The 20,652-nt window shown below is 38.7% G+C and overlaps 1 protein-coding gene across 5 annotated transcripts; it reads left to right on the forward strand.

The window, feature by feature from the left end:
• Positions 1 to 282: 282 nt before the first annotated feature.
• Positions 283 to 19,221, forward strand: LOC103051262 (haloacid dehalogenase-like hydrolase domain-containing 5). Of its 5 annotated transcripts, XM_088134136.1 has the most exons (10): positions 283 to 935; positions 1,076 to 1,149; positions 2,062 to 2,208; positions 8,611 to 8,820; positions 9,170 to 9,282; positions 9,959 to 10,052; positions 13,288 to 13,321; positions 14,202 to 14,373; positions 15,406 to 15,594; positions 17,790 to 19,221. In XM_088134136.1, the coding sequence occupies exons 3-10, from the start codon at positions 2,194 to 2,196 to the stop codon at positions 18,205 to 18,207; spliced, it is 1,245 nt and encodes a 414-aa protein (XP_087990262.1). In that variant the 5' UTR covers positions 283 to 935; positions 1,076 to 1,149; positions 2,062 to 2,193; the 3' UTR covers positions 18,208 to 19,221. The 5 variants fall into 5 exon arrangements, with proteins under 5 accessions (XP_087990262.1, XP_087990263.1, XP_087990260.1 ...); XM_088134137.1 differs by lacking the exon at positions 283 to 935 and having other exon boundaries at positions 954 to 1,149; XM_088134134.1 differs by lacking the exons at positions 283 to 935; positions 1,076 to 1,149 and adding an exon at positions 1,209 to 1,596 and having other exon boundaries at positions 14,205 to 14,373.
• Positions 19,222 to 20,652: the final 1,431 nt, after the last annotated feature.

Raw genomic sequence — 20,652 nt, forward strand, 5'->3', positions numbered from 1 at the left:
GAATTAAATTGTATACCTTGGTAGAATGTTTACTAAAGATGGGAAACAGACATTTTCAGATGCACAAATGCTGATAGAATATCAGTGAGTATTGTATGGTGTGTTGTGAGGACTTCATGTTTATTGAAAGAAGCAAAAATAGTTACATGTAAGAATGTTTCTGCCGGTATTGTTATATGGAAGCACAAGTTCAATATTACTAGGAAAAACTAAACTAAGTTGAATTCTGTAGGATTGGGGTCCTTTAGAAGTGTGTGTGGTAAAGCAAGAAGAGATATGGTCAAGGATGTATGAGTGCTGAAGGAATGTGGATTGACTACAAAAGTGAGTGACCTCTGTACTAAAGAAGTATGCTGAGTTGGTTACATACATAGAATGAATGAAGACTGAGTCACAAAACAAATGTATGAAGGAAGAATGGATGGACTGAGAGGAGGAAAAGATGAGAAGGCTGGGGTTGGATGAAATTGATCAGAACCTCAGAAAGAGAAGTGTAAAGAATAAAAAGTGGTGGAACTGAGAATGCTTTACAAGGGCAGAATGTTATGGAGAGCTATAGTAAATGGTATGGATACAATCTAGCTTTAGCTGAATTTCTTTTTCATATTATATGCCTTTAGTTTCTTTGGCTTAGCATTTCTTCCCTTTTCTGCAGTTTATCAAAAGGAATAGCGTGGTGGGGGTGTATGTTTGTATAAAAAAAACAGGCATTCAAAATTACGGGCCAATTTCCCCCAAATGCCAGTGGTGGTGTAATAAAAATCAGTTGCTGTTAATTAATTTGTTTCAGATTCTGAAAATGGATTCAATGCATATTTGTTTGTTTGTTTTTATTTTAGATTTGCTTCTCTGGTATAACAATTGTTCTGCAATGGGATTTAAATTAGGAGCATCATTCTTACTGATACAAACTTTACCGAAATTTCGACTTTGAGGTAATGAGTGAAATTTCCATATGTTTATCCTGTTAATAATTTTATTTAATTTCAGTAAAGGAGCTTTGCATAGTGTCGACAGGTTCCCTGCCTTTTTAACCAAAATCCAGGATTCCTTTCTTTGCTTTTCTAACCGACAGGGGCAAGCTGCAGAAAGGAGAAAGTGACAAGCCCCCAGGCAAATTGCCCACCCACTGCCGAAGAAGAAAGGCGGGTAAGAAACTTAGTTGCGTAACCATCGGCAAAGCGAAGCGGGCGGCGAGCTCGAGAGCCGCCCCGGCGATTCCCCCCGCAGGGTCCTCGCAGAAGCGGAGGCGGCGAGGGGACCTACGCGAAAGGGCAGGTCGGTGCCGGGCAGGCTCCACCTCCCGGCGACGTAGCAGCGGGGCGGGCCCGGAGAGGCATTAGGAGAAGCCGGCGGCGGCCCTCTCGCCGCGGCGGCGGCAGGGCGCTGGTGGCCGTTCCGAGCCCGCGGCGGGAGGGCTGCCTCGGCCCCGGCGAGCCCGCGCGAGGAAGGGGCGCTATGCGTGGCCCGCTGTCCCTCCTCTGCCGGCGTCTCCAGAGAGCCCTGGCCGCGGGACCTCGGGGGCCGGTCGGGCTTTGCCACAAGGCTCCGAGTCCGGCTCCGGCAGCTTCCGGAGAGAGCAGAGGCAGCGCCCAGGTAAGAGGGGCTGCCCGCTTTTCTGGCCCGGGGGGAGGGGGGCTTTTGGGAGCTCCCCATCCCCAACCAGAGCAAGCGCCGAGGGTGTGACGTGTAGCGGGAGCCGGGCGGCGTTTCTTTCAAACCAGAACAGAGCGGGAGGGAAGGACGCCCTGGCGCCGTCTGCTTTCAGAAGACCCTGCCGTACGCGGGGAGAACCGCTTTGAGCGTGGGCTCCGCGGTTTCATTTGCCTGGATGCCGGGGGAAGGCGGAGTATCAGTTTTGGCCCCTTTCTTTTCGACCCTCTCCATTTTTTATTCCCGCTTACTGTTTCCCCACTTAATTTTTTCTTCTTTTCTACCCTCCCTTCCCCTGTAACTTTTCTTTCTTTCCGTTCGCTGCTCTGCTCTGCGCTGTTCCCGTTCATTCATTTTCCTGTTCTCCGGGTCTTGCTTCACCTCGGCTGTTTTCCTTCCTTCTGTTAGACCACGTGCTCTGGCCTTCTTGCCTGCCCGCCTGCTCTGCTCTGCTCGCCTCGCCTCGCCTCGCCTCCCGACCTGTGTGGGAGGGGGAGAGCTAAACCCCTGGATGGAGGCAGACGCTGGGAGCAGCTGAGGATGTGGAGGAAACAGGTCAGTGAGGGAAGGCAGAGCCGTGACTTCTGGCTGCAGCTGTGGCTTTGCCAGGAAAGGAGTTAAGCCAGGGCACCACACTCTTTTCAGGCAGCCAGCAACGTGGTTTTTACTTTTTGCTCAGGAGCTGCCATTCTGTTCCTGCCAGATTGATTACCAGTAGAAGAGGATATCTGTAGCTGAGGGGTGAACTGTGGAGTCCTTGGTGCTCTCTGAGCTTGGTGGTTTGCTTACAGACGTTTCGTTACCCAACTAGGTAACATCCTCAGTATTAGTGAGTGTGGGGTTGCTCCCTGTTTATATACAGTGGCTTGCCCTGCCAGTGTTGGTGGGGGTGTCAAGGAACTATCAAGGAGAAAACCACACCCCCGCCAACACTGGCAGGGGGTGCAAGCCACTGTATATAAGCAGGAAGCAAACTCCACACTCACAAGCACTGATGATGTTACCTAGTTGGATAATGAAACATCTGCAAGCAAACAACCAAGCTCAGAGAGCACCAAGGACTCCACAGATTACCATTAGTTGCTGTTTCTGTCAGTGGGTTTTCTTTTCTGTTCTTTCAACATCCAACTTTTGCTTTTGCTGCAGAAGAAGACTGAATTCCTGACCATTCCTGTACTCCTGGGCAGTGTAAAACTTATATTTAATGAGTTATTTAGAAGTTATTATACCAAGCTGTTAACATGCACACTCAGATTTGGGGGATCAAGAATTTGTATTCTGAAATGTTTGCTTAACTTTCTCAGTTCATTTTAAGCCCAATTATCTTGTTTTAAACAATTCATGCAGAAAAGTGTTTGTTTTAAATAATAAAGAATGCTAACGTTTTCTTTCTAATCCACTCTGGCTTTTAAGCATGTGCTGCCTTTTTTATCATCACTGAGTTAACCAAACATAGGAATTCTGTGTTGTTTGCTAGCTGGAGAAGTTATTTAGGTTAGAAGTTCTATATAAACCCTCTCAACGTTTCAAATGATTTGGGCTCAAGTAACCTGTCTAAACTAGTAACACTCCTTTTGTAATCATCAGCACTATTGCTGTAGTTCCTTAAACAAGGAACTAGTATACTGGGTGCCACATATGTGGAGGAAAGAGTACATCAGTATTACCTTTATGTTTACAGGAGGGTCATATTCAGAGTTATTAAGATTCACAAACCAGCATTAATCTTTGTGCTCATTATCAGTAACCATGTATGAGAAGGGATAAGATGAGAATGATCAATTGATAAATATTTGCTGCAAAAAAAAAAGGATAAAGAAGAACAAAATCAGCATGCAGAATGTGGCTTCTGGAAATCTTTTGAGCCTCTTAGTGGCAGTGGCCATTGGAGACATCTGTTTTAACATCTGTATAACAAAATAATATATTGCACCTCTGTGTATCTGCTCTCCCTTCATGTATAGAAACAGTGCAGTTTGCCTATGCTGCACTCTGAGTCACAGGATTGAGAATGGAATGGAACGTGAGAATGGAACAGCCAACAACATTAGAAGCTGCTACCCTACTGTGCCTCTCATAGGGAAGAACTGAATTTTTTTTCTACATCACTGATCTACATCACCATTTTCAAATTTGATTTTTTTTTTTTTTTGCCAGCTTCACCACCACACCAAATCTGGTACCATTCTGTTCTGTCTTTGCAGAGTTATCCTGTTGATGAGCAGAGAGGGTTCTGGTGCCTTCACATAATTTGTCCTAGCTTACTTTGATCCCAGGGAGGTTTATGTTTCTATAAGGAAGGTCACTGTACATGAAAAATACAGTAATATTTGAAATTAGACACTACGCTCCTGTTGAAAGGCAGGCACAAATAAGAGCAAATCAACTTGGGCTGCAACTTTGCCATTAATGAGGATGATGGTTTGCAATATTGTAAAAGGCATGAGGTCTTTCAGATTTTCAGAAATACTTCATTGTATGAATTATAAGTCATAATGAGTTATTTGAGAAGGCTTTATAATTTGGTTTTGCAGTGGGTTTATTTTGTAATAGCCATTTGTTCATTTGGCTTTATTTACGTGTACAAAGATAAAGAAAATTTATCCCAAAGATAAAGAAAATTTGGGATTGTGTTTATACTTGCAACCATTTACAAAACCGAGCCATCACTACTAGCCATCAAATGCATTCAAATTGAACATTTAAAACTTAGATTGCTGGAATTTTTATATAAGTTTATCCTTCTATGTTCCTGTTTCACTTTTACCTATTTTAGCAATAGTTTTCTACCTTTCAAAAGATCAAAATCATGCAGGCAATGGTTTTTCCCTGTGATACTGTATGGAAGTAGACTTTGAAGAAGCAGGATAGGAAATATACTGATGCTTTTGAAATCTGGTGTTGGATAAGACTCCTGAGAATACCATGGACAGCCAAGAAAATAAATAGAATATCAAACAAATCAACCCAGAGTTCTTACTAGAGGCACAAATGACCAGGCTCAAATTATCATACTTTGGAAACATGCAGAGACCTAACTCTCTGGAGAAGTCTATAATGCTGGGGAAGGTGGAAGGAAAGAGCAGATGGTGGATACACTTATAGCAGTAATAGGTGTTCCATTGAAAGCCCTGAAGAACCAGGATGGGGACAGATTCTCCTGGAGATAATCTCTGTAGTTTTGCTAAGAACTGACAACATCTTGATGGCACATAATGAGTTCTACCTTTCAAGCTGCTCTTGATTTTTTTTTTCCAGCAGTGCTGTGGCAAATGGAATGCAGACATTATGCCAATAATTTCTTATTGATTTCTGGGCAAAGTTAAACTAAAATGACTAATCATATGTTATTACTATCCCCATATACTTAGTGGGCAAATGTGTACTGAAATTATGCAGTAATTGGATATATAAATGCTACTATCTAACCTGGCATGAATAAATGCAATGTATAATTATCTCTAAACTAACTACTTAAACATCTAATCATATAAAAATATTACTGTGGGATCTCAGAATACAGTGGGAGGATTCATAGCCTTTATAAATACATATAAATATTGTATACTATAAACTACCAATGATCTTAATTATCCCAGAAATTTTCTCCTCTTGACCATGTGCCTATATGCATGGAGAAACTTGCCCAGTAGAAGTTTCCAGTTATTTATGTTTGATCAGTTTTGGCCATTGTACAAGTACACTATTCATAAATTGGATTGCAGGAACATCTCCCAGTAAAAATAGCAAAATGAATAAGTGCAGTACTTCCTACAGGTGTCAAGGGCACTTACAATAGGAAAACTACACTCCTTTGAGTGAAGGGATTCATGACATATTTAATGCTAATGACAATGCATATTCTCTTGTCATGACTAATTCCCACTGATACTTTCTTAGCATCTTTGCTAGTTGACATACCGGTCAGATTGTCAGATGCTAGTATTTGTGGAGATAGTTATGGTCTAAACAGTTTGAAAAGCAATATAGGAAGCAAAGTTTGCAGGCTGATAATGGAATCCTCAATTAAAAAATGTGAAATATGTGCATTATTCGCTCCAGTTTTTCAACCAGAAAAAAGGTACTTACACAAAGCTACTAGAATCTTTTTACCACATTTTTATTTCAACTAATTCAACCATTGAAAAACCAGAAAAGTATTGTGTACTTTTATTTGTTTAATGTGCTTATTTTCTTCCCTGAATAAGGGTTAGCTTTGGTTATATTAAAACTTAGTATGTGCTCAAATTGATGCAGTGTGTGAACTATTGTTATACACTGAAAAACCTAATATGACTCTTGTTTCAAGTAAGCCATAAGCTTCCCAGTTGGAATATTTGAATTGCACATTCATGCTTTTCTGGAACACGTATCTCCAGAGGTTTTAAATGTATTTATTTTTATGCTTCTCTGAGAGTGTATTTCTTTTTAATAAAATAAGAGTTTTGCAGATCAAAATAGCATTAATATAATCCAATCCCTAACAAGACTTACTGAATAGAAATAACTGTTTAACAAATACACCTGAATCAAAAACACAAGGCGTGAGCTTGCTTTTTCTAGTAGCTGAAATTCTTCTCCATCTGATCCCTTTTTCTAATCCCGTTATTTAGTTAATAATTTATGTCTCATGATGGACAAATAGTTTTGGATGGATAACCTGAGATAACATTATCTTCTTTCCCAAATAATAAAAAAAATATTGCTTAGATATTTTTTTATCAAGGTATATATTTATTAAGTAGGTTAACACAGATAAAATTGTGCTTTTTAAATATGAAGTGTCTGTGTGTTGTTTCCTATTGTTTTCTACAAGTCTGCTATCTGGGACTCATGGCAAGTTAATGACTTTTACACCTTACAATTTATAGCCTTGACTTCATTGACATGGTATTAGTAGATGCCCGGCAAAGGAACGTGGGATCTTTTCTGTCAAATGCATTGTCCCTCTCTTTCCACAAGCATTTTTTTCACTTCATCTGGCTATATTACAAAATGCTATTTCTTTGCAGATTGCATGTATTTGATTCATCAATAATCTTTCCAAATGAGATGGCTCTTCCTCTTTCACTCTTGGTTTGTCAAATAGACCACAGTTGGCTGGGTTCACATACCACATTAAACCAGACAACCCACATTATGACTGAGCAATATGTGAAGCCAGCCATTAGAGTTCTTCATACTCAAGAACAAGAAGCTACATATCAGGCAATAATTTTTTGTAGGTTGTGTTTCCAAATGCTGGAAATATGCTTCTGAGCAAGAGTCATTCTTCAGGTGACCCCCAACCTTTAGCTAGTGGACACATTTGGGATTTGAGAATAAGTGATCAACCTGCTTACAGAATGCTGGGTGTGGTCAGTCCCTAAACACACATACGCCTGAAGGCAAAGAAAGTGCTGGGCTGCAGCCAAAGTGTTTTATTTTCTAAGGGAGCCTTGGGGGGCCCAGGGAAATGGTTGGACGTACTGATTATCTTTGAACTGGATGGTTTGCTTTGCAAGGTGGTAGGTTTCCATTCATGTTTTTTAAATAAAAGGTTCTTTTAAAAGACTGCCTGACATCCTGTATCAGTGGTGAGGCTGATCAACACTGGGACACTTTCTACTTTGGGGAGCTAAAAGTGGAAGAGCAACAGTATTGGGAGTTAGGAGGAGAGTATTGGTGTATGGAGAGAGAAGGTTTCTCGTTGCTTTGAAATGGGATTGACATGAGGAGTGGTATATAAGTGGATTAAATAAGTAAACATGGTGTGGGACAGGCTGGCTAGGCAGCAGTTTAACAATCTCTGGGTGCATCTTCTTCCCACTCTATTCTACACCAAAGTATTTGTATGCATGATATATGTTCTACTTTGCCACTTTCTTCATTCTTTATAAAATCATGTCTGTAGTTCTATAAGCTTCAGGCTTTAAGAAATGCTTCTTTAGCTATGAAAAATTACCCAATGAAAGTTGGAAGTAGATTAATTTAAAATACTTTAAGCTGAAAAGGATCTATTATTATCACCACCACCATTCTAGGAAAGCAGAATTATATTTGCAAGGAATGACAAAGTGTCACTTACCCTGTGATTTCCCTTAAACACCCGTTAGTATGCAGATAGCACAAAGTGGCTGTTTGCTTCTCACAGCAGTTCCACAGCCACCTCTGAAATGGCTTCTTATATTTTGAGGAGTTTGCAAATGGTTTTTATTGTGTTGTGGCAAGTCCCACATTGGGATGGTCCAGTTCATTATCATGAGACTCTATAAAAGATAGCAAACCAGCGGTAGGTAGCTTTTAGTAAGTCTTAGCACAGTATTGGGTGCTTTCTTAGTGTTCAAGTCATTAATTAAGGTCTGCTGGGTAATCTAAATATACTTTCTTGATAATTACTGTCAACTATAATCATTTAGACAAGGCAAAGTGTTGAATACATGCTGAGATTAAGCAAAGGTTACACAATTGCACTATAATATTCATAACAAGTATGAACATTTCAGCAGTAATGCTCTTATGAAGAAATTTCCCAGATATCCATCTGGACATACAGCTCATGCAGTGAATTTTAATTTTTTTTAAATGTGAGTGCCACACTTAATCTGTAATGTGGCAACACTTTGGTCATGTTGTGATTGAGTATAGGATGTATAAGTGCCAAAATGAGTGCTCCTGGAATAATAGAATTAAAATCCCAATTCAGTTATAAAACTTAATATATAGCCTTGAGCCAAGCATACTCCTCAGTGAAAGCACCCTTGCAGGATTATTAAGAGAATATTAGCCACTTCTAGCAATTTCACACGACTGTTGTAAATACTGTATACAGTGAAAGGGAGGGAGGAACCATATATTTATATGAAGTTGCTTGGAACAAAGAAGAATAACACTCTGCATAAGCATATTATGAATTTAAGCTATGTGAAATCTGGTTGACAACAGTTTTCTTTCTCTTGTTTCCCTCCTCCCTTTCAGCTAGGTGTACAACCTACCTTTGGCATTCTGTTTGATATTGATGGAGTATTGGTACGAGGAAGGACACCCATTCCTGCTGCCCGAAAAGCCTTTCAAAAACTACTTAATTCTCAGGGACAACTTTTGGTGCCTGTAGTATTTGTTACCAATGCAGGAAACTGTCTTTGTCAGAAGAAAGCAGACCAGCTGTCCCATCTTCTTGAAGTTCCAGTGAGTAACTTTAGTCTATTGAATGTGGGACTGTTTTCTTCATGAATAAAGAATTGTCTTTTATTTATATATAGTTTAGGATTTTGCCTTCAACTGATAGAGGTAGCCTCTTAAGCTTCATTGCAAATCTTGCCATTCTTTAATAAAATTGCCAAGCATTTCCAAGTCCTTTTTGACAAATTCTGTTAGAGGACAGTAATCAGTCATTAACAGCTACTCTTTAGGGATTGGTTAATTTTATGCAGTTCCATATATTAGTGCTGTTAAAAGTAAGCAACCTATTTTCTCATTTCTCATTCTTGAAGAATACAAGAATGAAAACTGATTATCAATTCTTTCTCTCTCCTAGATTTCCCAAGACCAAGTTATGATGTCCCACAGTCCTTTGCGAATGTTCAAACATTACCATGACAAATGTGTGCTTGTATCAGGACAAGGCCCACTCCTTGACATTGCTAAGCAGTATCCTTGGAAATACTTGGTTTATTCTGCATTGGGCTGAAGAAGCATGATAAGGGGATGTGCTAGGGTTAAGCACATTGTGTGCGTTGGCTTTTCTCAAGATCCAAAGATACATTTTGTAGAGAAAAAGCATAAAATGTCTCCCATGAACTGCAGTGAACTTAGGAGATCTCAAATGGGATTGTAAAGGATGTGAAAAGACAGCCAAACTAAGAAGGGGGAGTAGTACTCTTTTGCCTCTTGACTCCTTGGGATAGTTACCCACTGCCTCAAACTCCTCTTTTTTTGAGCAAAGCAGAGCTAATGATTTTCAAAGCAAAGTTCCTAGAAATCAGTTTGAAGCCATTTATTAGGAACTCTCACAAATGTTTCAGATCGGAATGTACCGTAAATTATAATGAGTTAATAAGAAACTTGTTCTTGGACATTGTTGTACTTCTGAATAAAAATTAGCTTTCATAAGAGTCTTAAATGTAAAGTGAGCCAATGAACAAAGACTGTTTATCACTCTTCCTGTACTGTATGTATTCTCCCAGAGGATATAGAAACATTTTCTGTACTTAGAATAAGTCTGTCACTGCCATTTCAAATGTATTACTTGTTTGGGGAAAGCAAAACAAATATGCCTTTTGTTAAAACATAGATGCATTGCTATCCATAACAAATATGCCATTAGTCTTGGATTTTGTCAGCCTATTACAATTGACATGTTGCGAGAAACCTATCCCTTATTGGACATGGTGGATCATGACAGAAGACCTAACGTTTTGGTAAGTGTACTGTGCTTTATTGCTCTTTTTCTTTAATAATTTCTTTGACATTTTTTACATTGCCTGTAATTATAGCAGAGCAGCCTATTGGGCTGCTTGTCATGTAAATGCTCTTCTGCTTTCCAAGGATGAGTAAGACTTACATTGGTTCCTTTGCCACCAGGTTTAGCAATGACATTAATGATATCAAGCAACTAGATTCAAAACTAGAGGACTCCAAAATTAATGTCACCTGGGCAACCATGACGGCCAAGCACAAAACATTGGGAGTACCACTTCTACTAACTTTGGGCCTGACTATCCTATAAACACATACACAAATTGAAAGAAATATACTACCTGAAAAAGCTATTTCAGCCCATGTCTTCACATAAACCCCTTCGGCCCTTTGACCCAACACTCCATCCCACGGCCCCATGTCTGCTGCTTCCACTCTGAACTAGATAGTGTCAACTGCTCTTACTGCAGAGCAATAAAGAGAGCAATAGGTGGGCTGACTGATAGGAGAATGAGGAACACTAAATGGACAAGACCACATTGCTGTGATTCAGGCTTCTCTGTCTGTTCCCAGGAAAACCAGAACTGCTTGAAAACTCTTAACCAGTTCTGAAGATGGGCTTGAGTGTGGCAGAAAAACACTGTCCTTCCAAATGCTAAATACCTTCCTGAACAGGTCTTAGAAGGTGGCAGTATCTCACTTACCTTGTCTAGACTCAGAAATTAAGTAGAGTCAATCCAGGTTAGTACTTAGCTGAGAGATCTCCAGGAAATACCAGTAATATAGGCCAGACCAGGAAGATTTAGCAACAAAACTCTTTCCATATTAAGAAAACTACATGAAGCTTGACTAAAGAGACTTCTAGTTTTACTTACTGTGATATTTTTTTACCTTATTTTTACCACATCTATGTGAAGGGATTAGTTCACTCTATCTTGTCTGATGATGTTTCACACAGTGGCATGAAGTATAGTAAAATAAGTACAAGTTAATATGAAACAATATTCAATAAAAATAAAACATTCATTAAAAAGGTGCTGGGGGACATATTTCCAGCATTCATACCAGGTAGACATGGGTGTCAATGTGAATTTTCAACAGGTACCTAAAAGATGTTCTGCTCTGTTAGGCTAGGAGTTTTTATTTTAAGCTATATATATGAGTTTATATTAACTCTTTGACATATTGTTGCCAGTTCGCTTTCGTGCCAGTAGGAATTTCCTTCTCAATACAAATAGCAACATGGTGAACGTGGGTTTTAGCTTGGATTATAGCATAGAGCAGGATAAAAATTTCCCCACGTACACACATTAAAAACAGTAACTTAATGGTGAAAGTCTGTCTGATTGTGTAAGTCTTACTGTTTCTTTCATGTAAAATGTACTGTTAATTTAATTGCCAAAAAATTATGTGCTGTGTAAACAAAGTATGCAAGTATCTTTCCTTATGTTATTCATAGCATTTAAAAGATTGCACTTTTTGTTCTTAGAGTTACTCAGTATTGACTGATCTTAGAACAGATTTGGTAGCTGCCGAGAGAGCAGCTGAGGAAATGTTTCCAGTGATTAATAACACAAAGGCTCGAGTATTGTAGTAGAGAAGAGGGTAAAGAAGGCAGCAGCATTGGACTGAACCAGCTTTGTTCAGCTAAAACTCTCCTCTCTACTGGAGTTCAGGTCAATGTACGGTTAACCCTCTAATGACGTACGTAGGCTTGCTTGTTTTGCAGAAAGGAGTAGGTGTGGTTTTTATTTTGTGATGCAATTTTGTTCCTTTTCTTTGCTCTTTTCTCTTACTATATGCTCGTAAGCATGCTATAATGTTAGATGTTGGTGAAACACCATCTTGCAGCAAATACACATACGGATAAAGAAAAGCTGAGAATCAGAGAAAAATTATTTAATTCAGTAGTAATTGATCTGTTCAGCCAATTTTAGGGTATAATCTAGTTCTGGTGTCCCCAGTCTTTTTCCATGAGTATTTAAATCCAACTTAAAATCATTGTCTTGGAGAAGATTGGTTAAGTTTATGCCAGATATAAACTGCGATGTTAGATTACAGGTTCCATAAACCCGAATCAGCCTGACCAAGTTTTAGTCTCCTCATCCTTTTAGATTGTAAATTTTAACTGTGAAGCTGAAATTCAACACACATTTGTTAAGTCAATGAATGTGTATGTTATAAAAACATTAACAATAGAGTATTGAAGAAGAATGCATGAAGATGGTTTTCATCCTCAGACCTATGCTATTGTGCTGTTGAGCATAAAGTGAATTCTACAAACCAAAGTGGACTGCAGTTGAATATGTGGAAATGACATGAGGCTAATAGTAAGAACTTTCAGATGAACTCAGGTGCAATTGGAAGAGTGGAGAAAAAAAACCGGTGGCATGTTGAATTAGGCCTAAAGATATGAGTGAGGTGTTAGAGGGGATTCTGTGTTATATACCGTATTTTTCCATCTATAAGATGCCCCCATGTATAAGACGACCCCCACTTTTCCAACCCAAAATTAAGAAATCAATATTTTAAAGGTAAAGCAGAACACATTTTTATTTAGTAATTAGGTAACATTTACGTGATACACTCAGTGGGAGGAGGTCCAAACTGTCTCTCTGCAGCTCTATTTCCATGCTCTTTTGCATAATTGATTACATTCAGTCATGAGTGAAACTGCTGATAGCTTGTCTCTGCAATCAGCCTTCCTTTAATTGGTTTGTTCAGCGTCAGCTGGCGTCAGTTACATAAGGCTCGTGATTGGAGGAAGTCTGTTTGCAGAGACAAGCTATTTCACTCATGATTGGAGGCTCGTGATAGGAGGAAGCCTGTTTGCAGAGACAAAGTATGGGCAGTTTCACAACTGCGCGGTTCTCTCCTCAGCTTACTTCCTTGCATAAGACACCCTTCAATTTTTAATGTATTGATTTTAGAAAAAAGTATCATCTTACAGATGGAAAAATACAGTACCTAGGAGTGTCATCTGTAAGCGAAGAGATATTAGCAATTATATGGGTAAGCTTATGGGATAAAACGTTCAAGATCTAAGAGGCAGGTGTGTAGGTTATGTAAATGGGAAATGAAATATCTCCTTATGGTTTTTCATTTCTTAGAGATGTTGAGAATTTCATCAGAACGTGGGGTATGCCCATCATGTTTAGAGGCTTATTTATTTCATTACTTCTTCATGCTAATAAAGGATACTTTTCTTAGTAAATGTAACTTGTTTTTTCTTTGTAGCATTCACCCACAGTGGAATTCCCCAAAATTGAAGGTCAGTATGTCTAGGTGTTTATGTTTAATTCTGTAATTTATTCCAAGTAAAATGGACTGCTTTGTGGTAGTTCTTAAAGTATTTTGTTAACTTAGTAGCTGCTGTTACATATCTGAATAGGAATGTGACAGTCATCATATACAGTATACATGTCCTTTTACAATGACAGTAAATATTTATATATTATATAAATGACCTTTATATTTATTTGTTTCCTTTGATTTTTATACTATCTCCTTTCTTTATAAATCTACCATTAAAGTTAAGCTGTTATGTTTCTACTTCTTTGCCAAAACCTCAATTTTGCAGTTTCAATTTCATATGAGGATTAAAAACTAATGAAAAAAAACTAGCAATGGGAATTCTAAAGTAGTTACTTCATTATTACTCCATGCTAATTAATGGTACAAAAGTTCTACTCCACTGTCAGTGAATCATCCAAGCTAACATAAAATTGATTTTTGTACAATTTGATACGATTCTTTGTTCTTCTTGTAGTTTTTCCCACCTGTTTTTAAAAATGACAAAGGACTGAAATACTATAAATACAAAGTAATTATCTTTCTTTTAAACAGCAGTGGACATAGCAGTGTAATGCTATCACAAGTGGTTTTTATATTGTGATTTTTTTTTAAGATTCCTGCATTTTAAGATGTGCCAAGCTTATTGGCTAACGTTTGGTTTATTTGCTGCCAGATTTTGATGGTATGATCATGGCAGCCTTTGTAAGTTCAATGACTAAATGCAGCCTGGGCCCATGGCTTGCCTGCTCTTGTTATAGTATACACGAAAGGCAGAAGGTTTTTTGTGTTTTTTTTGCATTGGGAAACAGCTTACAATCATGCACATGTAACACATTGGTATTGTGCTTATCTTACAGCAGTTATTTTGTTTGGTGAGCCGGTGAGGTGGGAAACCAACCTACAATTAATAATAGATGTTCTTTTGACAAGTGGCTATCCTGGAAATCCTTATCAGGGAACTTATCCACATATTCCTGTATTGGCTTGTAATATGGACTTGATGTGGGCAGCTGAAGCCCAATCTCCAAGGTAAGAGTTGCACAAGAGTTGTTCTGGGGATATTTTTCTTTAGGTTCTAACTTTACTTAGATTCTCAGCAAGTACTATAGTCAAAGATGTGTGGTGTCATTGTTTGGCTTGAGATAGAACCATGGTGACCTGTTGAATGTTCAGTGAATATATACAAGCTTGAATTAATACCTGGGCCAGTGATGACACCTTCCCTCTCATTTAAGACACACTTATTGCTTTGTCAACCACTTGGAGGGATGTGGAAGCCCATTTATGTGTATATTAGAGCTTCTTTGCATTTCCACTGCTAGCTGATGCTTGGGGCACTGCCCTGGTGATTTCTGGAAAAAGAGGCAAAAGGGAGACCCCTCATAAGAACAGTCATTCTATGGGAAGGAGTTTGGCTGGAAATGTTACTTCAAGATGCACTAGAAATATCATTGGCAACACATCAATTCTAGTTTTCATGTGCAAGTATATACAGAACAAACTTAATTATTTTTTATTTACAGGTAAAGGAATAGCTCAGTTTGTCAAACCTAATTGAAATTGAATTGTCAATTAGACTACTGTTACAACTGTAGTAGTTATCTACTGCTACAACATATATACATATATGTAACTAGTGCTTCTGGGTTAATGTCTTTCTCTCTTGGATTTAAACTTTTCTTTTTGTCTAGTTTTGACCCGTTGTGTGTGTGTGTGTGTGTGTGTGTGTGTGTAATTGGTCCTGCCAAAAGCATCAAGATAATATTCTCATGGTAAACTGAATTAATTCAGCTTTGTAAAAGTATTGTGGAGGCTATCTTGCCCAGACTTTTTTTCCTACACCATTAGCACATTTCTTCAACTTTTAAGTGACTGCCAGGAATTATATAGGCAGAAGAAAAACTTAATCAAAGCAATCTTGCCTTACAATTCATAGAAAGAGAAGCTAAGAATTTGGACAAATTGCATTTATAGATTCTTCCTTTTGATGTAATCCTTTATTTTTATTCTAGCCAGCCATATAACTATTTCTATTGACCAAATGTTATTTCTGTGTTTCAGATTTGGGCATGGAACATTTATGGTTTGTTTGGAAAATATTTATAAGAAGATCACTGGCAAAGAATTGAAATATGAAGCTTTGATGGGAAAGCCTAGTGAACTGACTTATCACTATGCAGAGTACCTCATTAGGACTCAAGCATCTGCAAAGCAATGGAAGAGCCCTATTCAAACTTTGTATGCCATTGGGTGAGAGGTTTTTTTCCTTCCCTCTCACTTGCTATACAGAAAAAAGTTAAATTTCAGGCAAGCTATTGTTCCAGAGTTGAGTAGGGATAGACAACTGAAAGGAATATTTTGATAGCCCCCTGAAAATATCTTGAGCTCTAATTGTTTTGCAAGCTACCAGTTCACTCTTGTTCTTTGTAACTTGGAGACAGGCTAGACAGCCAATTAGTAACAGAACCTGTGTCATACTTCTACATATCACTATACAATTTGCCAATTAATTTGAAACCTCCTTTTAGGATCTTAAGAAGTTGTTTCTAGCAAAGAAATTACTTGCTCTTACCTGCTTAAGTGTTACAGTCCAGTCTTGTGCATATTTTCTTAATGGGAATTAATAGTCCCCAGCACCACCTAAGCTTGTCTTGTAGTTCATGTCGTGTGTCATGCTTCAGAGATTTCAGTCCAAATGCTACAGATTTCAATTTGGAAAAGCTATGTGTGAGAACTTTTGAATAATTGGTTATTCACATGGCTGTATAGTTTCAGCTATTTGTCAAATTGATTTTGGCAATAATTCCATTGTAATATAACCCTACCTGTTTTAAAATGAGACTGTTTTGGCATGAAATGCCATGGCAGGGTAGCAGCTAAAAGGGCAATCTGTTGAGTATGCAAGGAGTGATAAACTGTTCCAGCAGCCTCCTTTCATCTCTCCCATTCTGTATCCCAGCCCCCTGGGAATCTGGAGAGCTGTAATAATCTCAGCATGATAAGTTAAATAAGGTGGCCCTATGCCTTACCCTGCTTGTGCATTTCAGATTTTATTCATGTTAATGAGAAGCTTTTAAAAAAAAACCCTCTTCAATTGAAAGTTGAAACCCTGAGATGTCAGATTTTTGAATTTGGTTGTCATCTGTAAGTTTTTGACATCTTGGATATACCAATTTGGTATTGGGATATGCATGAAATGGTTGAAATGTGAGAACACTTCTGAGCCTGTGATATACCCATCTTCAAAATGATGTTTTCCACTTGCATTGAACTATAGTTCCTGTCATCCCCCTTTGAGGAAATTAGAATTGTACTCAAAGACATTGCACTGGCAATGGATTAGAAAAGACTGGTGCAATGTATTCACACTTGTAACCTTTAAAAAAAGAAACTTGATTCCAATTAAAATAATTAAAATAATACAGGTAGTCCTCTATTAACAACCACTCATTCAGCAACCATTCAAAGTTGTGACAATGCTGAATGAGGGATATTTATAATTGGTCCTCAAAGTTCTGGCTGTTGCAGCAGCCCCACGGTCATGTAATCGCCATTTGTGACCTTGCCTATTAGCTTCCCACAAGCAAAATCAATGGAGAAGCTGACAGGGAAGGTCGCAAGTTGCTCCTACTGCTTTTCTCCCAAAGAGCATGCTACAGAGTTATCCTAAGGATCTCGTACTCTGTAGTGTGTGCCCTCCCACAATACCACCCTGCTCACACTCCTTCATGCATATCCACCTGTGCTCACATGGATTGTCGTACCTCCTCCCCTGCCTGGCTGCCCTCCTCCACCCAGCCACACTTGCGCTGCACTGCAGATCCACCCAGCTGCATGCCAAAGCACTCATCCACTCACTGGCCTGCTTGCAAACAGCCCAGGACTTGCAGCTTCCTGCTGGCTTCCCCCTTGACTTTGCTTGTTGGAAGCCCCAGGAAGCTGCAAGACACAGTCACATGAGGTCCTCGCTTAACGACCCACAATCCTCACTTAAGAACGGCAACAGGGACTGCCAGGATTGCTGTTGCTAAGCGATGCGGTCACATGACATTGCGCTTTATGACTGCATTGCTTAGCAACAGAAATTCAGGTCCCAATTAGGTTAAAGTTTATTTCTTCAAAAGAACAAGAAGCCCAGTGCAATGCCATGCAGTAGGATTTGCATTTACAAAGCTGCTGCATCAGGAGTAAAATGCCTACAAAGCAAGCTTAGACACATACAGGTTCCCGTGAAGCGTGGATGGCACATTATACAAAGAGTAGCCTGTGTCTCATTCTAAGCAGCTCTCCAAATTCTAACACGTGATAGATAAATGATTGAAACTGCATACTAAAAAAAAATGAACTCTGTTACCAGAACAATTATATATTATAACAATTATATTACAATTATAAATATATACCTCATATATGTTAGTTCTGATGTAACTTTCCTGGCTTTCTAGGGATAACCTGATGACAGACATTTATGGTGCTAATCTTTACAACCGCTACCTTGAAGAGAGGACCTCCAGAAGAGGTTCCAAGGCACGTGTCCAGGCCAAAGCGCTGGGTGGCGCAAGATCCACCACAGTTTCTCAGGAAGAGGAGTTTGAGAATTCTTGGGAAAATGAACTTGCATCAGCAACTGCCACAAGCTGTAGATCTGTCCTTGTTTGCACTGGAGTTTATAACCCTCATACAGAGGTGCCTTCTGATACAAGGGAGAACATTACTGAGACTGTCTTTCATGGGCACAGAGATTTCAGATTTGATCCTGCTTTAGTAGAACCAAACCACATAGTGTCAGATGTTGAAGCTGCTGTTGATCTAATCTTCCAACTGGAAAACTTTGCACCACATGAAAACTGCAGGACTTCCTAATGATTTGTGTGATGTTGTTATATTCCTTTTCTTTCTGTAAAACGAAGAGGAGTACTTAATATTGACCTGACTAATGTTTTTATAAGTAACATATCTAATACATTCCTAAAAGAACAGAACAGCACACCGCTTTATATCTGTTTTCTGTGTCCTGGTTTATTTTAGTGACCAACACGGTTATGAATTGTACTTTCCTCTGATTTTTTTTCTGTGTACTGACTTCACTCCTAGGTCAGAGATCCCAGTTTCCTGTTTAGATTATTGATGTTAAACATTAGGTGTGTTTGGCAGTCAAAACTGCAAAACAAGCATGCTTCTAAACTCCATACATTGTATTAAATGTCTCCTCTCCCAAGGAATTAAAATGTACCCATCTGTAGTACCTAACTTTTTCTTTCTTCCATTTCCTTCCCTTGGCTCAATGCTCTCTGTTTTAGGAAGAGTAGATGAAGTGAGCTAGGATGTGCACACCAGGTGGACCACGAAAGCTGCATGTTGATGCTTTTCTTTTGTATTCAGTTTGAGATTGAATGACAGAATTTGTAACTGAACAGAGAGGTTTTGCCGAGGTACGTACATGTTCAATCCATTAAAATGAATGGGATTTGCATGAGAGGAAATACAATTTTGCTCAAACCCCACCTGGAAGAGCTTCTGTCAGACTTTGCTCATTGTCTGGGTTTCCTGCAGTTTTATTATTAATCATTTTGGTGTTTTTGCTGCACTGAACAGCAGTACTCAGCAATCCCTTGAGCTTTTAGTTTTAACTTGAAACTCCAAACCACAAAGGCAATCAGATACAGGCATACCTCAGAGATATTGCAGGTTGGGTTCCAGACTACTGCAGTAAAGCAAATATTACAATAAAGTGAGTCACGCTAATGTTTTGGTTTCCCAGTGCATATAAAAGGTATGTTTACACTATACTGTAGTCTATTAAGTGTGCAATAGCATATCTAAAAAAACAATGTACATACCTGAATTAAAAAGTACATTGCTAAAAAATGCTAATCATCATCTGAGCCTTCAGCAAGTCAAATCTTTTTGCTGGTGGAGAGTCTTGCCTTGATGTTAATCGCGGCTGACTGATCAGGGTGGTGGTTGCCGAACACTGGGGTGGCTGTGGCAATTTCTTAAAATAAGACAATGAAATTTGCACATCGATTGACTCTTCCTTTCACGAAAGATTTCTCTGTAGCATGCCGTGCTGTTTGATAAACTCAATATCTGCGAAACGCAATAAAGCAAAGCGCAATAAAACAAGGTTTGCCTGTACTGGTACGATAATGATGTTCTCTCTCCGTTCTGCTACTAAATGTTGCATGTGCAGTTTTTAAGGACAATGTATCTCGTAGATGTAAACTTTAAATTTTATGTCTTATTCTGTGAAACATTCTGTTAACTGCAACAGTCTGTCCAGTAAAATATTTTCTATTTAAAAAAGCAGAGATTTTTGTTTAATGTTCTACTCCCCCTTTAAAGCCTTTTGAATTGCCAACTATCATATCTTATAGCAGAGAATCCATTATATATAAAATATCTCAATTTTATTCTTGGAGCAAAAGCTCCCTTGATAGGTTTTCTTATCCTCTTACTCTTGTTACGAGTCTGTGGTAAGGAACTTTGTCAAAGTTTTGATAGTGCAAGCCCATACTGTCTTTTGAACCAAACATCTTTATATGCAACTGTCACTCTTAATAAGCTTTAATAGGAAGTCCTGCTAATCCTTTTTCAGCATTTTTTTTCCTTCACACTTTCCATCGGTTTACTTAGAACAGACTGTGGCCTAACTACCTCTAATTTTTTGGCTTCAACACTTCACATTCTTGTTTATACATTGGTGTTACAATGGCCTTTTTCCAGTCCTTAAGTATGAAAGGCCAACTCAGGACTAAGTTAAATATTTTTGTTACAGCAGTCATTTTACTCTGAGTTCTTTCAAGCAAATCTTTATTTGCCCAGAAGGCACTGAACATCATCAGTATTTAATCAATTTATACATTGCTTTACACAGCAAGGAATATAACTTTTTTAGAAAACCCTTCCTGAAGATAGAGACAGACAGACAGACGCAAAGAATTTCATTTGGGCTTCACATTTCTCTCCTCCGCACACGCATCTAATTTATTCCAGACACTCCCCCAAATTACTGATACAGATTTTAAGGCATACGTGGAGCTACATTTGTATGCTTTTCAGATTAGTTTCTATCCTTTTTTGTTTCCTTTTTACTTTTTGTTTCCTTTTTCAAAGTTTTGGTTCCTTTTTGTTCTCACTTGGGCAAGACTTTTTTTTTTTTTTTTTTTAAGAAGACTCCTGCTTTCCTTGCTGGCATAGGAACATAATACATGTTTGGTAGTTGAAGAAAACTTGCAACAACCATGTTTCTGCAGACACCAGCAATTATTAAATTCAATTTGTGGTTGTAACAATACAGATACCAAT

This window comes from Python bivittatus, unplaced genomic scaffold, assembly GCF_059951505.1.
Source record: "Python bivittatus isolate LINGU-HERP-01145 unplaced genomic scaffold, Pbiv_v1 ctg000080_np1212, whole genome shotgun sequence".
Classification (NCBI taxonomy): Eukaryota; Metazoa; Chordata; class Lepidosauria; order Squamata; family Pythonidae; genus Python; species Python bivittatus.